Source organism: Pelobates fuscus, chromosome 8 (assembly GCF_036172605.1).
Source record: "Pelobates fuscus isolate aPelFus1 chromosome 8, aPelFus1.pri, whole genome shotgun sequence".
NCBI lineage: Eukaryota > Metazoa > Chordata > Amphibia > Anura > Pelobatidae > Pelobates > Pelobates fuscus.
The window spans coordinates 158,153,647-158,171,660 of record NC_086324.1 but is presented as its reverse complement, the minus strand read 5'-3'; the positions used below and the strand labels follow the sequence as shown (position 1 = coordinate 158,171,660).

The window sequence follows — 18,014 nt, the reverse complement described above, 5'->3', positions numbered from 1 at the left end:
TGGACTTTTATTGTTAGTTTTAGTGAGTGAGTAATTTTTATTTTTTTTAATAAAAAAAATAAATGTTTTTTGTAAACCCACAGATCACTTTAACTGTGTTGTTTGTCCCATAAAATGCTCAATTATAAGTGATCCCCGCTAATAACTTGCAAGTTAAGCAGGAAATACCAGTCCAGATAACGACTTCTGTTTTCTGTGACACTTCCTGGTTTATTCTTGTGAGTTCCTCCCACTGGGGTGACAGTTCTATATAGAATGTAATGAAACCTGCAGCAAACCTACCTGTTCTTCTAATTCCACCTGCACAGGAGAGCTCAGGGCTGGGGTCAAGGTAAAGCACTGTGTATAGCTGATCTCATTGTATCTGTGTCCTGCATGGCAGCTCAGCACTGACCATTAGATGTCTTGACAGCCTTGCCATCAGGGGGTCATTTACTGGAGTGAGCATTCGAAATTCGAGTTCAAAGTAATCAAACTGGAAAAATTCTCTCAATTCATCTATGCTTCCTATTCTGCTACTCTAGCCTTAAATGTGACATTTTATTTTTGAATTCTCACATTAAATAACTTTGCATGTGGTTTTATGCTGGGTGTGCATATATTTATAATCAGGAAAAGATAAGTGGGGGGGGGGTGTAAAAAAAAAAGTCATAGTCCAACATAGCTCAACAATATTGTATTTAATGCTGAAAACTGTTTTAATGGTACAGAAAAAAAAATAACAGTGCAGTGTGTGTATATATATATATATATATATACGGTATTTACATTTGTTTTTTTTGTTTGTTTGTTTAAATTTATATACACATGCACTCTGAAGTTTTGTATGTTTATGTGAATTATGTGTACAAGGCAATTTGCTCACCCACAGTCTGCGAGGTCCATCCACTAAACTCTGACTTGCGAATTGCAGTGAGAGAAGTTTACAGGGTCGATTATTTATTTAATTAACATTTTGTATTGAGAATGTCTTGCATGGAGTTAACCGCGTATGTGTCACAGGCACATCTCAATCAGAAGGCACACCTGCAGTGGTTCTAAAATGGAGTTCAATTTGACGTTTAGTGAATAATCTCTCTATTTATGGAGTGACCCTAATCTTGTGTACATAAAACTTTACTGCTGCCGTTGAGTCAGTGGCCATATCCCTTTTTATGTGTCATCTGATGAAGGGCTTGTTTGCAGCTTGTAAAAATATATTTAGCATAGGGGTGTGTAGGTGCTCTGCTACACCTAGTATTCTGGTTACACCTACTATAATAAATGCCTGTATACATGAGTACGGAAATGTTTAATATTTTGTAAGTTAGAAAAATGTGTGTTACATGTGAATTACATTTTGTGTGCGTGCGTTATCTGTGAATTACATTGTGTGTCTGTGTGCGTGCTTTATCTGTTAATGACTGTGTGTGTGTGTGAGTTTTATCTGTGAATGACATTATATGTATGTGTGCGTTTTTGAATGCAAACAGTCTCCTAGATTTCAAACTGAATGTTGCTTTAGGTGCAAGGGCTGGAATTGTGTTGGGGGCAAGATGATTTGAATAATTGTTATATGGCTTCATTACTTTTTGGTGTGTGTGTTTTTTTTTTTGTTTTTTTTTTTTATTATTCTTTATTTTCATAGTGCAAACAGAAACTTGTACGCTTGTGATGCCACAACAACATAGATAAGCAAATTGTAATATAGCATGTGGATACAGTATCATGGCATATGAGTGAAGTGCACTTTTTTTTTTTTTAAAGAGAAAAAAAGGCTTAATAAACAGGCTGATTTAAAAGTAGTATCAAGTAAAGGTAAGTGAGTTTAAGAACAATTGCTTTACGCCAGGCTTCCCCAAACTCCGGCCCTCCAGATGTTGCTGAACTGCAACTCCCTTTATTATATGAATGAAATAGAAAGGCTGAGAATCATGGGAGTAATATGCTAATATGGCAGTAAGCATATCTGATTATTCACATTGCAAAATGCTGGCATCTGTGACGGTAGTATCACTGCTGGTGAGAGAACATAAAGGTAAAAGGGTGTGTCAAAATCAAAATAAAACAATATTTTTGGGGCTTAGTGAGAGCCAATCCTCAGCAGATCACGGCTATTTCTAGTGCAGGAAACAGTGGTTGACTAGCCGTCAGCTGATTCCCTTGTTTGGATTACACCCTGGCATCCGGAGGCGGCTCGGATCCTAGGGAGAGTCTACCAGGCCATACAAAAAATAAAGTGCTAAGGTGATAAGACAACATGTCCTAAGTGAGCATAACTGAACAAATAATCATGTAGGCAAGATTGCAGCCCTTAGCAGGCGGGAGCGCGATACATTTCTGCAGATATGTCAGGACTGCAAACTGTGAGTTTTATTTTATTTTAATTTGGTTAATCATCTAATAGTAGACAATGTGTTTTCATAAATATATTTCTAAAATACATTTTATGAAGTTTAACAGAGGTTGTCAACTAGGCATGTGCATGGGGTAAATTTTCGGTTCGGTTTGGCATTCTGGATTTTCGCAATTCGACACTTCGGAACTTCGACACTTCTTTGGAGCCGCTTAGTAGATAACTCCCTAATTCCCACGGTATTAGGGAGTTATCTACCAAAAGGCTGAAAGACCTTAATTGGTCTTTCAGACAAATTTACTAATACTAAGTAAAAATGACTTAGTATTAGTAAATTTTGCCCCTAGGGGCATGTCTAGTAAACAGTGAGCAGCCTGTGGCTGCTCACTGTTTAAAAAAATAAAAATAGGGTCCCCCCTCCCGAGCCCCCACCCCTTTTAAACTAAAGGGGGGACCTATTGCCCCCCCGGCACCCACCCCTGAGTGGCGGGTGGGGGCCCTAAAGTAAAATGATGGGGGGGGGGGGGGGGGGGGGACCAGTGGGGGGGACATTAGGTCCCCCCTTATTTTACTGTAGGGCTCCCACCCACCGCTCAGGGGTGGGGGCCAGGGGGGAGGACATTAGTATTTAGGGCCCCCACCCACCGCTCAGCTGTGGGGGCTGGGGGGGAGGACATTAGGTCCCCCCCCTTATTATAATTTAGGGCCCCCACCAACCGCTCAGGGGTGGGGGCCCGGGCGAGCACATTAGGTCCCCCCCCATTCTGATTTAGGGCACCCACCCGCCGCTCAGGGGTGGGGGCCCGGGGGGAGGATATTAGGTCCCTCCCCCCCATTATTTTACATTAGGGCCCCCACCTGCCGCTCAGGGGTGGGGGCTGGGGGGGGGGGCAATTGGTCCCCCCTTTAGTTTAAAAGTGGTGGGGGCTTGGGAGGGGGGACCCTATTTTTTTTTTTTTTTTATAAACAGTGAGCAGCCAGAGGCTGCTTACTGTTTAATAGACATGCCCCTACTCGCGGTATAGTGAGTAGGGGCATAATTTACTAATACTAAGTAATCTTTACTTAGTATTAGTAAATTTGGCTGAAAGACCAATTTAGGTCTTTCAACCTTTTAGTAGATAGCTCCCTAATCCCGTGGGAATTAGGGAGTTATCTACTTATTCATTCCTGTCATTACATTGACTGGCCAAGTAACTTACTCTTTATATGAATGTATGTTACTTGATTGTTGTAAGTGTTGCAAATGCTTACAGGTGAATCCTGGCTATGTTTGTATACTTTTTATTTAAAATTGTATACAATGTAACATTCTTCTTCTTTCACTGGGTAAGTATATTAGTACTTAGGCAATACTGTGCTTTGGAACTTTGGCACTTCGGAACTTCGGCACTTCGGAAATTCAGTAACTTCGGGACCTCGGCAATTCGGACATTCGGAAGTACCCGAATTGCCCGAAATTTGTCCGAATTCATATTCGGACCGAAACGAATTGCACATGTCTATTGTCAACCAATGGCTTTAAATTATGAATTAAACTGATATTGCTGCAGGTGCCTCGATGCCTCGTTTTGGTGCAGTATTTAAAAAAATTTCACCAAGATCGAGAGACCACGTACATAATCTACTAGCACCACAACTACTATATTTACATGTAGTATGATGCCTAGATTGCCCCTTAAGAAGACTTATTGCCATGGATCTCATATACGTTTACATGTCACACATTATTGTGTCGTTCTTTTTCGTTGTTGTTGTTATGGGACTCTTAGGGTTAATCACTTAAGTGAATTCAATGTCAATTTCAAAATCAAGGTCAAAATAGCCAAGATGGCAGCTATCTCTAAGTCAACTATGCTTCTCATTCCGAGTCTTTGACCATGAAGTTAAAATTCACTTTCAATTCTTATTTTAGAGAATAACCCTGACACTAATCACCCGGCCCTCTTTAGCTGTCAGGTACAAGATTGATTGTTTCAGAACTTTGTGAAATTTTGAGAGAAAAAAAAAAGGTAAATTATAGCACGTTGTCAGTTATTGGGATGATTGACGCTGGGTCATGCGGGGTCAGTAATGAGAAGAAACAAAAATTGTGCAGTACCATCTGGCATATCTTGATGCACATGTTGCCCGTTAAGATGTAATTGTTTTAATTATTTTTTTTTTTCTGCTAAACTTATGTTTTTTTGATTTTTTATTTTTATTTCCTCAGAGATGCCACCCCAGAGAAGGATTTACTTACTTCGGCTCGGAGTGTTGATTATTCTTGGAGTTGTTTTCATCAAATATAAGTCTAAAAGCAGCAGGTAAGACACTCGGAAAATATCTATATAGTGAAATACAATTATGGTTATTCCTCAAATCATCATGATTATTATTAAAGGAATACTCCACAGCCATAAAGCAATTCAGCTTGCTGAGATGCTTTAGGTGTTAACAAATTGCCACGTCTTTGTCAGTTAATAAAAGTTCTGATTTCAAGAGAAAACAGCAGTTTTATAAAATGTCTAGGTTGCACTCTCATAGCTGTTGGACAGCCAGGACGGGACTCTACCATGTGCTCAGGCCGCAGAGCAGACGCAAGGGCTTTCTTAGAGACATATTGTAGGAGCAGCACTGTGATGTGTGCGCATGTGCCTTGCCTCTTAATGCTTCTCTATGTGAAGTATTCTGTTTGTCGGTGAAATCATCAATGGCGATAATCCCCTGGCAGTCAGAGCGAAAATGTGACTAAGAGACCCCCTTACTGCTGGATTAGAGATAAGTTATTTATTTCAGGGGAAAATAGGAGGGGGCATGCTGTCATCTAAAAAGGCAACAAAGTGCTCCAGTGTTATAAATAAATGTATTTATCTCTAATGCGGGAGTACTCCTTTAATGGCTTAAAGGCTGTATTGATCCTGCAGGTAATCAAACCTGAGATTTGAACATTTTCTATAGTTGATATAATAACTGAGCTAACCCAGTGGCTGCTGATAAAAAAAAAATAATGCATATCTCCCCACACCCTTTCTGTAATATATCACTTAATTTGTGCATGGTACTGTGTGTGCACCAATAGTGACTGGAATAAAAATGTTTGACAAAGACCCAAAATGGCAGACACTGTCTCCAAGACCCAAAATGGCAGACACTGTCTCCAAGACCCAAAATGGCAGACACTGTCTCCAAGACCCAAAATGGTGGACACTCTCCAAGTCATGTGTTTGTGACTGAAAACAAGCCACATAAATGAGCTCTGGCTATGGAATTGTTTCATTAGTTATCAGCATTCTGTATACGGCACTGCACCCGTTAATTAGGAAAGTTATGACACAATAGATATTTGTGAAGAGCTATTATCATGATGTACAGACAGGCTATAGGCAGATTTAAAATCACTATGGGCTAGTCCTCTAATTCTTAAGATGTGTTATATTTATGGTTTTCACTTGACTGCTTGGTACTACGACCATGTTAACCCACAAAACTCTAATTTTAACCCCCAATAATGACAGCCAAGAGAGGTAAAGAGCCTAGGCCACACCTTTATTGATAATTATAGAGTCCGCATACGGATAACCCCAGTGGCTGTGTGGCAAATCACAAGCAGAAGGTAATTCCCCCAATTGATCTCATTGGGCTCATAACCCCCATTTCTTCCTCAATCTGGATGAGACCTGTCTTCCCAGAACTTACCTCCAGTTCCCTGCACTTGGCCAGCCATTTTACAACAGGGCCAGGCAGGGGATTGTTCTGCTACCTCCATCCAGAAGATTAAGCACTCCTGTGCCCTTCACACTTCTAATATTTATAAGCACCTTCAGCCAGGTCAATAATTGCTCCTAACACAAACAGACCTGTTGGATAGTACAGCTGTCATGAAACCCCTTTCTAATTTTTCTAGGTGTATATTAGCCTAGAGATGTACTCCAAAATGCTAATTCATGTTTAGCCAGGAGATAAATAACAAAGTGGAACAACATGTATTTTTTTCCCAGAAGCGTTAAAAATCTTGCAGCTCCACATTCTGACTTTAATTAGTTTTTTTTAGTGTCACTGTTTAGTGCACACAATGACTTAAGCAAACTGTAGCAAATTGTAAAATAGCTGGAGACAGCCCTCCTGGGTCAGTGATGTAAAAAGGGGATATTTTACTTCCTTGTTTGCAATGCATGACCCGTCCAACTTCTGCATGTTGTGTGCACACACTGGGCTCACACACACCAAGGGTTGCTGCCAATAGCCCTGCTTTACAGTGTTTATGAAGACCCCAAAGACTAGAATTAGTGGTTCCTCATTGGTGAGCGTCTTCCTGCTCTGTGAGGGGTTTGTCTTTTGCTGGATCCTGATTGTGCCAGAGCAGCAGCTTCACAAACTTTGAATGTATTTTTTTTTTTTTTATGTATGTAAAAGAATTCTCAGTGCAATGTAGTGGTTATGGTGTTTGGAGCTTTCCATTTAAAAACTAGGGAACACTCTCATCCAAGAATATGTTTTTCTAGGAAAATAGCTATTTCAGGATATCTATCTATCTATCGCTCTGTCGCCCATTTGTGGTTCTTGAAAACTAGTTTGAGAGCCAGTGAAGAAGGTCATCAAGTTAGATCTGCAATTTTTTAAAAATATTTTTTACAACTTTGTAGTTGTTATTTTCCATTAAAATATACCTTGTGTCCTGTTAATGGGAGGGGTTCTATCTGACACTGTACCAATCAGAAAGCCAGGATTTCAGAATGCAGGACCAATGATAAACCCATTTAAGACTATATTTTTTCTCTCTCTTTACATGCAGCCATCATGAAGAGGGCATAGTCTATGCAGATAAGATGGAGGCAGGATGGTTTTGGGGGCAAGATGACACGAACAAAAAAGAAGAAAAAAGGGAGCCCCCGCAGGAACCAGTGGTCAAAATTACTGTTAAGAAGGATCCTATAAATAAAAAAGATGAAAAAAAAGATTTAATTCAGATGAAACTTGTCCATTTGGATCTCAAGGGAGCTGCCCCCAGGATTACTTATTTTGAACAGGTAAGATGAATCCCCACCATCTTTAAACCAGTCAGGATAATTCACTAAAGTGTCAGGAATTCAAAAGTTAAGTTCATTTAAAAAAGGCTAAAATAGTCCAATTAGAAACATTCTACAGTTCAGCTATGCTTTCGGTTCCTCCTATAATGAGAAATTCACTTTGAATTCCTTACAATTCCTTCTTGATTGAATAACCATAATATCTGTGTTACATTAGGTGGTACAGAAGGATTGGGGGGTTGATTTGTCGGCTTGAAACATTTTAAAATTTCACTTAACCCCTTAAGGACACATGACGTGTGTGACATGTCATGATTCCCTTTTATTCCAGAAGTTTGGTCCTTAACGGGTTAAACTTTACATTCTGGAAAAGCTGAAGTTTGTTTTCTTGTGTGAAGACATTTTCTGAAAAATCTTTTTTTTTTTGTACAGTAATATTGTAATATTGTAGTATAGTATATACTTGAAAATACAAAATTTGCAGTTAATAAAAAAAACCAAAAAAACCCTTTCCTCCACAAAGCTTCTGCTTCCTGTCAGATTGACCCTGTGATGCTAAATTTGTTATAATGCTTACTTGCGTATCTGCAAAGAAATGCCATTTCCTTTTATTGTGTTATTTACCCACATGGCACCTTGGGAGTAGAGTTAATTTGCATGTTATGCTCTAGTCCAGCCAGGACATGCAGCATAAAGTGTAAATGATACATTTAATAGAACATACCATACCCAAATTGTAGTTGTTGATCAGTATATTTCCAGTAATACAGAGATAATTGGTAGGATAGCACAAATCCTGCTTACACATTATTATCTGGTCATACATAAAACGTAAAGGGACTCCATAGTCACCAAAACAATTGCAGCTTAATGTAGTTGTTCTGGTGAGTATAGGATTTTCCTGTAGGCTTTTTTTTTTTTTAGTAAACACTGTCTTTTCAGAGGAAATGAGTGTTTACATTACAACCTAGGGACACATCAAGTGACCACTCCTCGGATGGCTACTAGAGGTGCTTCCTGGGGCAGTGCTGCACTGACATTCAGTGTCAATATTACAGTTACTAGGTTTGTATTTGTATTTGCTGACCGTAATGATACACAAGCAACATTGTAATTCTCTCTGATGGTATTTTCCAGCTATTCCCCCTTCTGTCCAAACTGGGCGCCAATGGATTGCTTATTGAATATGAGGACATGTTTCCTTTCAGTGGTGAATTAGAAGTCCTGAAATCGGCGTATGCTTACAGGTGAGTGGTGGCCAGTTTTTCTACATTCTTTTTGATTATTACTATTATTATTGTTATTTATATGGCGCCAAGTTATTCCGCAGCACGCTGCAATTTTATGAAAGGGGGGAATTTAACAATAAATGAGACAATTACAAATTGACACAGGAACAATAGGTTGATTAGATTATGAGATTGTACAGCGCTACAGAATCTGATGGCGCTATATAAATAATAACAAAAATAATAATGAGGCCCCTACTCAAACCAGCTTATAGTCTATGGAGTGGAGTATAAGGACACACTAGGAAGGGAGTCAAGAGAGGCAGCAGACAAACAAGGTGGGAAAGTAGCAGAACTGGAGGTGAGAGTGGAGTGTGTCTCTTTAGGAGCGAGACGGATATATATTTGTGACATAGAAGTTACTCTGGGAGGCCATAAGCTTTTCTGAACAAAACTGATTCGCAAGGTTAAGTCAGGAGTTCAAAGTGAATTAAAAATCTTTTATCCACAACAGACGAATTGGAAGAATTCTCCAAATCAGCGATCTTTGCAATTCGACTATTTTGGTTCACTTTGAATTCCTTAAAATTAGTTGGCTATTTGACATTGGGGTCATTGGTATTACAATCACAACCTGCACATGATATATTTTAAGATCTGTGAGCCTGACGTGAATTTCTTCTTACCCGTTTACAGCATAACATTTTATTGAAATTAGTGTCTTTCAGTTCCCAGGGTTGGAACAGCAGTCTGGGAAAAAAATGGGGAGCACATTGTTTAATTTAAGAGTAATAATCTAAATCTTTTGTAAGCAGTTCATGTTAAACACAATGTTAAGCCTTAAAATGTCAATAGTAATTTATTGCCTTGCAAAAAAGCTGTTTACATTTCCAGACTTTAGTGTGAGAATAAACCATGTGGTTTTTCTTTTTTTACAGTAATTTACAGCCGGTATAGGGTCGTTATAACAAGTGATAAAGGCATTATATCATACAATTAGTATCATATGTCATAGACATAATTACCTAATCTGGAAAAAGTTTTAATTATAAAATGTGTTTTAATTTTAAGATTTGGGTATTTTGTCCTTATATTTGCATTCCTCTCTTCTTTCCCCCACAATTACCAGGTTAATGATTAGAAGATAATAACAAATTTGTATCTTACGGTTTTTCTTCACTCTCTCTTTCCTTTCCAGTGAAGCAGACATTGACAAAATCTTGAAACTCGCCAAAATGAATAAACTAGAGGTTGTACCACTGGTCCAAACGTTTGGGCACATGGAGGCAAGTTTATGGTTCCTTCCGTTTACATTGCAAAAATGTTTAGTTTGTCTGTGTTTGCCCAAGATGGACTACTCAGTCTGAAATGTGATACACAGGTGATGCATACTTGTAATTCTTTGTACTTGCACTCTGGGGAGTTTTATTGTGTTTGGTCTCATGACAAATCTTTTTGTGTACCTAGCTATATGCTGTCGGGGATACTTCAACTTCCAAGTTAAAACCTGCTCCATGGTGACGAGACCCACAAGGTCATAACTGTAGTCCATGGCTGGTTTCTGGTCACTGATCCCTTTGTTGCATAGCCCATGCTTTGGTCTTTAAAGGGACACTGTAGTAACCAGCTGAATGTAGTTGTTCTGGTGAGTATAATAGTTCCCTTCAGGCTTTTTTTTTCATGCAAACACTGCCTTTTCAGAGAAAATGCAGTGTTTACATTGCCTCTAGGTACACCTCCAAGTGGCCACTCCTTAAATGGCCACTGGAGGTGCTTTCTGGGTCAGTGCTGCCGAAAAAGCTGATTGGCCTGATTAGCCAAAACAGCATTTGGCCCACCCCCTTGCTGATTTTAGCCAACCCAATGCTCTCCCATAGAGCCAGTGCAGACAGAGCCGTGCGGTGCTGGAAATATGGTGAGCATAAAACTTTTATAGGAAGGGTAAAGGGGGCTTAAACACTATAGGGTCAGGTTTGTGTTCCTTTAAAAAAAGCTGTGTTTTTAAAACAGTATCCATTGCTTATGGTGTTTGCAGAAATGCACTATAAAGTCCAAAACACACTGCCTATCTGTGCTCATTTGCATCTCAAGCTGGGAACTCTGGGATTGTGGAATCGCTATTTGTCGAGTTGATGTTCAGAAGATGTGTCCTTAAAGGAATACTATAGTCACCTTGACCACTTCATTTAATTCAAGTGGTCTGGGTGCTTTGTTCCTGTCCCAGTTAGTCCTGCAATGTAAATCATTGTAGTTTTTTAGAATCTGCAATGATTACCTTGCAGGACTGCCTCTACTGGCTGTCAATCAGAGAGCTACTAGAGGCACTTCCAGATTCTAATGGACTCTAGGACCACTACATGACGCTGGATATTTAGCATCAGTGAAATCCCCATAGGAAAGTATTGAGGCAATCTATGGAGAGGGCCTAATGCGCTCTCAGAGCTCGCCACCCATACACACTACCCCCCACCACCCCATCGGATAATGTTGGAGGAGGCAGAGTGCCAACCCAGTGCCGAGGGACATCTGCACTGGAATCGGGTGAGTAAATAAAGTTTTTTATTCTTTTATTTTTATTTTTTTTTAAACCCTTTATCTGCTAAGAAGAGGGTTGCAAGGGAGGGGGATGGACGGACAGAAGGCCTTTTAGTGTTAGAAATACAGATTTTTATTCCTAATGCTATAAAATCCATTTAAAGTCCAACATGAGATATGCAGGTGATACGTAACAGTATTTCTTTATATATGATTTGAATGGAAAAATGGCCGAAGCAGGAAATCGCTGCATTTACGTTTTATTCACTTTCTCTCTAATTTCGGCTTTTTAGTTTTGGTTTGAAAATCTTCATTCTTTAAAATATTTCAATAACAGAACAATGCAGACAATTAAAATTAGGGATTGGTGTGAGAAGGAAAAGATCGGGAGTGACCTTTTCATTTGTTTACTTTTTATTTTTAAATAAGGAAAGGATTCAATCAATGACTGCAATGCAAATTCTTGTAATTGTGGTTGAGCAAATGGCTAGCATCCAGATTCCTGCTATTTAGAGATATCCTTGTAGATTCTCAAATACTTCCTGAGCGCTATTACAAACCAATTCAGCAATATTTACACACACAGTCCTCTTTGTTATAATTAAAGTAAAAAGGAAAACGTATCTTGAGATTTAAAGGGACAACTAGCTCCATAATTACTAATACGGTTTATTGTAGCGGTTATAGTGCAAGATATCTTTGGGAACTCTTCTTCTAAACTTTGTGTCATTGCAATCCAGATTTGTTTGGATTTGCCTGGATAATGTAGCCCATGGAACAGCACAGCTAGGGGAAATAAGCTTTGACAGAGCCATGAGGTTGGCATAGCAACCAGTTTCAAATTAATTGGGAGTGGAGTTTACTAGGAGTATATATCGGCTATTTTATGAAGTGGCCATCTTAACTAAACCTAAACTTACCTGTTAGTTGTCCCTCCCACCCTCCCATTGATTGATAGTTGGGTGTTTTCCTGTTTCCTTCACAGCGGCGGGGAATGGCCAGGTTAAATGGGGGGGGGGGGGGGGGTAGATGGAGTAGGAAGTGGGCATGGTTAGGTTTAGTGTGGACTAGGTAGTGTTACACTTGGTTTGTAGGTTCAAGCTCATTGGTGGCTCCGAACCTGGGAATGTAGGGTTGGCTCAGTACACACCTACAATTTAATCCAGTGCAAATGGGGACGTTTGGACGGCCAGGTTATGTGTTATCCGTTATTTATATTGTAATTATTGGTGTGGGGTCATTGACAGGGGTATGTTATGTATGGGGGGGGTTGGTTTTAATAAAATATTTGTTGGCAATGACCCTATTTTGTTATACCTTAATTAATAAAACTGTTGACTAATATTTCCAACAGTAAAATCGGTGTCTGTGTTTTAATAGGGTTAGGGTTAAGGTAAGTGCCCATGTCGGAGAAATGACTGTGCGCATGTTATACAGTAGTGACATTTCTGCATTAGAATGGCAGCGGGGCCAGGTTTTCGTAGCTGAAAAAAACCCCAACGAGGGCAAAAAACGCTTGACAAACTTTGGAGGGACAGCACTCATGCACACACTGGATCAAAATCACTATGAAAACCTGTAGTATTAGTTTGGTTAATCACAAGTGTGATTGACATATAACAATTAAAATTGAGGGCACAAATAACTGCGATGCCGAGAGATTATCTGTCAAGGATACTATTATTATTTATATAAATCGACAACAAATTCTGCATCGCTGTACAATAGGTGGACTAAAGCAAATATTTGCAACAAAACAAATTGGACATCCGGGAGCAGAAGGTGCTGAGGGCCCTGCTGAGCTTGCATTTTAAGGGATCTTACATTCTGAGTAGATCATCAAAACAAGAAAGTATTGTGAACAATCTATACAACGAGTATGAAAGCATAATAATTTAAAATAGTTGAATACCATGATCACATTTTTTCAAGGAATTAACATCTAATTTGGGGAATGCGGATTTCCAAACCTGAAGCAGAAAGCTAAGGAATATGGGTATATGAGGCTATAATCCAACATATAGTAAACAAAAATGGTGGTTGCTCTTAAAAAGTCAGTGTTTTAGAGCACAGCCTTTTAGAACCTACTTAAACTTCTGTTAAACCACGTCCCCAGTTAGGTCATGACCTCCTTTTTCTTATTTTATCAGCAATAGATTTATTGAGCCATATATCATGTAGTACTGCCTTGTCAATATGTTTCATGTAGATCGTATTAATCACAAACCCCTTCCTTTGCAGTATGTTCTGAAGCATGACAAATTCAGGGGATTGAGAGAGGTGGAACGTTATCCCAACAGCCTGAACCCTCACCACGCAGAGTCCTTGCCGCTGGTGAAATCCATCCTGACTCAAGTTCTAGAGAAGCACCCCACATGCAACTGGATCCATATCGGGGCCGATGAGGTGAAGACTCTTACATTCCGGCTTTACATCCCAATGTTAGCACTTTGTGCACTGTTCATACTGCAGCAACCGCCTACCAGGCCAGCAGCCAGCAGATTGTGTTTATTACTCAGCGTGTTTGGCTAATAAATATGAAGCAGATCTGAATATTTAAATAGGCTCGAGCCTCAAGGGTTTCTGGCCGTTTGCATTGGATGTGGGTTTTATTTTCTTCCAGTGATTTATATTTTCTATAGTGATTATACTGTACTATATTTACTTTCTACTAGCGTTATGTGGGTGTTAGTAAATGTTAAAGCCACTAGTTTCAACCACTATTTAATAATATTTTTTTAGTATATACCGGTATCTCTATTAATGGATGGTTGGGTAATATTTCCACATAGCAGTTGCTGACATGGAATTCCTGGACTGACTTGTTCTTGGTAATGTACCTACCTATAAGCCAATCACAGCTGTAAGTACCTCTGTAATAAGCCAATCACAGCTGTAAGAGTCTCTCTCCTTAGTCAATCACAGCTGTAAGTACCTCTCCAATAAGCCAATCACAGCTGTAAGTACCTCTCTCCACAGCCAATCACAGCTGTAGGTACCTCTCTCCTTAGCCAATCACAGCTGTAAGTACCTCTCTCCACAGCCAATCACAGCTGTAGGTACCTCTCTCCTTAGCCAATCACAGCTGTAAGTACCTCTCTCCACAGCCAATCACAGCTGTAGGTACCTCTCTCCTTACCCATTGAGTACCTTAGTGAGTTACAGCTCTAGTATCCAAGTACAGCTGTAAACATCCCTCTCCATAGACACTCAGCACCACACGTATCACTATCTGTAACCAGTCTGACTTGTATCTCTCTGTTTAGACAGCCAGGACTATATATTATATAGCCCTGGCTGTCTGTCATATGTAACCCTGTCTATATATATCAAATACTCATAATCTGTCTGCCATGGTATCTCTTCTGTAATACTTTACTAGTTAGTCATGTGTCCTTTGTCATTTATCTCAGCCAGTCAGGGCTGTGAATGCCACTCTACTAAGCCAGTCTGAACTGTGAATGTCACTCACCTCATACACATCACACATTGATTAGCTCTGGGTGTGTACATTAATTAAATGCAGGCTTTCCTAAACATGTTTCCCTCCTTGTAGGTTTATCACCTTGGAGAAGGACAGGACTCTAAGGCCTGGCTTAACGACAACCAGGGGAATCTGGGCAAAATGTTTGTCACTTTCATCAAAGGGGTGGTCGGTTTTCTCCATGAACATTTCCCTGAGAAGGAGCAACTAATGTGGGACGATATGCTTAGAAAGCTGAAAGTGGACGTCATTCAGGGTGAGTCTGACATCACGCCTTCTGCTAAAATGCTGTGAGTGTCACTTAATAAAGAAAATGGCATGTGCCGTATTCTAAAAGATAAATGCCAGGTATTTTATCCATACGACTGCTGAAGATTATTTTGGCTTTTAGTAAAAGCTTAGTAACTCATTCCATTTCCCAAGCTGGGAGCACCAGATCACACATTACTCCTTTCTCCTGATAACCTATAATAGTTACAAAAGATCATGCAATCAGGAAAAGGAAGTCAGATGCCAAACGATTTAGTTTCTGTTGTGGTCGCCTATTTGTTAATGTTTTAGCGGGTTAGTTATTTATAGAGGTCGGAGCTGTCGGGGTTCGAGTGGTTGTGATCAAATTCCCAGGCCTTTATCCAGGAATTGTAGTCCAGCAAGGTTAGACACCTCTGTGGTGGAGCAATATAAAGATCAATTCGAATGGCCTGCATCCGTGTTGAAAATCATATGTGTGGGGGGCGTGGCTTGACTGCACATGGAGTAGGTCGCACGCTGCACTTGCTCCCGGGCCCCGATCCGCCTAAACCCAGACCCTGAGCGAAATTTGCGGTCCACATGGGGAGAACTAAACGTATGACGACCCCGAGACCTCCTCCTACACCCCACACCACCCTTAGACCCGGTCCGATGGACGAATTTCTGTCCACACCTCAGCACCTCAGAGACACACGCGGCACGGACAAGATGGCGCCCACCTCCCCGAGCACCAGCAGCCTGGCGGGCTCCGCGAGTGACACACCCGGCGCAGCTGCGCTGTCCCAAATGTCGCTGGACATAGCGGCTATATCGGCCAACATGCTCACACGAAGTGACAAGACGGCCCTGGTCGCGGAGCTGCGTACCGTCATCCGGGAAGAGGTAGCCGCGGTGCGCAGGGACCTGACGGCCCTGGAGCAGAGGGTGGACGACCTGGAAGAGACTCGCCTCCAAACTGTGCAATACCAGCAGGCCACAGACCTAGCTACGGCGAGACAGGGGAATATACTTCTTGAGATGCGCAGACAGGTCGAGGACCTGGACAACAGAGGCCGCCGCAATAACATACGAGTACGGGGCCTCCCTGAAGCCGACAATGAGTCCCCACGGGAACTGCTGACGGGCCTTTTCTTGTACCTGCTAGGAGAAGACGCACCCCCTGATATATCCATGGAACGCGCACATAGAGCGCTCCGAGGCCCTAGAAGAGATGGCCAGCCCAGGGACCTGATTTGCTGCCTCACTTCGTTCCAACTCAAGGACGCCATAATGAGAGCGGCCAGGGCCCGACGCACGCTCACATATATGGACTCCCAGGTCATGCTCTTCCAAGACCTGTCGCCTCTCACGCTAGATGCCCGCAGAGCGCTGAAACCGCTCACGACCATGCTAACGGAGAAGCGGATTCCCTATAAATGGGGCTTCCCATTCAGCCTACAAGCCAAGATCGAGAACCGTTGGCACTCGCTGCGCTGGCCCAACGATGTCACCAGATTCCTCCAGTCCGCTGGACTGCCACATGTCCACGTTCCTAACTGGATTCTTGAGTATCCGCCTGCACGTCCGACTGGACCCCACCCAGCGGCCGAGAACCTGTCGGGCGACCGTGTTGCCCCCCTTCCGCAACGACGGGGAGGCCCTGCCGGCCCAGAAGAATAACACCCGGTGACGCCACTACCGACCACCTTTGCCTGGAACCATGGACCTCACCCTACGCTACCTAGCCCTTATAAAGGTACCACACCTGTCCCTCTGACTTTGCAGATTGCCGACCTCATCCTGTACAAGGTGGACACTGTGAAGTTGACCGCAGGTTAGTGGGACATTATCGCTAGCTCATTGCAGGGCTTAAGACTTAGAGCTGCACTTTGGGTGGGGGGGTTTTTTGGGGGGTCACGGACCGTACTGGGTGGGCTGTGATGCGTTGGACTGTTTGGGAGGCGGGTTTGGGCTGCTCAACCTCACGTAGTGCTGGCTCTTAGTCGTACCCGGGCCTGGCAGGTTGGCACACTCAGGGGACAAGGTATTGAGGTACGACTCCTCACGTGTAATGCTTCTTGCCTATATCCATTGTCTTCAACTTTGTTTTCCCATGACATGCTTAACTTGTTTTAAGTCAACACCCCTGGCACATATCCCATAGCTAACGATAATTAACGTGCCACCTCACTGGTTCATATATCTTGTAATGCATTGCACTGTATTCCACATGTTGACCCGCCCCATTGCTTCCCGTCTTAGAGATGTCGTGGTGTTTTGCCCGCGGCACTTAATGCCCCAGTACTTGCCGCCCACCTAGCGAGGATTAAGCAGCTGACGTAGGTGTGGCACCACACTGCCCGATGTAGGTCGTGTTAAATTATACTTATATTGTTGACCACTTCCTTTGCCTCCATTCACGTGTTCCCCAGAGAGGCTTCGATAATTGGTCTGTTGTTCTTGTATGTCTGACGGTTTGTGATGCTTTATTTCGAAAATGTTTAATTAATAACGTGTATTTCAAAGTTGGCATGGGTGCCATTGCGTTTTCCATGGCATACGTTGTTCTTGAATACGCCTACTATGCCGTCACCCCCTGCTGCGCTACTGCACGGCCACACCCTGTATAATAGGATAGCTCGCACATGGGCCGGGGTGACGGGTGCTGGTCTCCCTTGCGTAATGGGTACACTACCGCCATTCATATGCCCTTTATATATAGCCGATACGCCTAAATTATACCACACGTGCCGCCTGCGGCATCATATGCTACTGTGGCTGGTACTGCACTGCTCTCGCTTCTTACCCAGCTACATGCTACATTGCTTGGTGCCGCACGTGGCGACCCCCCCCCCCTTACTGCCACACCCCACCTGAGCGCCCTATACACACGTGTCGCGCCCCATTTCCAGGTTCCCGCTATACCTCAGGCACGCGCAGCAAGGCCCTTATGGGATGCAAGGCACACCGTCTACTATAGGTACTGTGGGCCAACACTCCTATAGTTATTCTCCGTAAAACTAGTACCATACGCACACCCAAGAGATCCATACCCTGTGCTTGTTATATTTGTGTAGAAAAATGTTTGTGGTTTCCCGAACCCTGTTATGGTTTTGCTGATGACTTGGGCTACAAGGCCGATGATGAGAATATAACGTTCTGTTCACATGTGTTGTCCTGCATTGTATTGT

General features: G+C 42.0%; 1 protein-coding gene across 1 annotated transcript in view; it reads left to right on the top strand.

Annotated features, from left to right (window-relative positions):
- The first annotated feature begins 211 nt into the window (after window positions 1-211).
- LOC134571856 (hexosaminidase D-like) overlaps window positions 212-18,014 on the top strand; it is a 35,522-nt gene continuing 17,719 nt past the window's right edge. Inside the window, exons 1-7 of the mRNA XM_063430489.1 lie at window positions 212-331; window positions 4,548-4,641; window positions 7,110-7,344; window positions 8,482-8,591; window positions 9,772-9,859; window positions 13,350-13,514; window positions 14,665-14,848. Of these exons, the coding sequence (XP_063286559.1) occupies window positions 4,550-4,641; window positions 7,110-7,344; window positions 8,482-8,591; window positions 9,772-9,859; window positions 13,350-13,514; window positions 14,665-14,848 (874 nt within the window). The 5' untranslated portion in view covers window positions 212-331; window positions 4,548-4,549. The remainder of the gene's footprint in view (window positions 332-4,547; window positions 4,642-7,109; window positions 7,345-8,481; window positions 8,592-9,771; window positions 9,860-13,349; window positions 13,515-14,664; window positions 14,849-18,014) is intronic.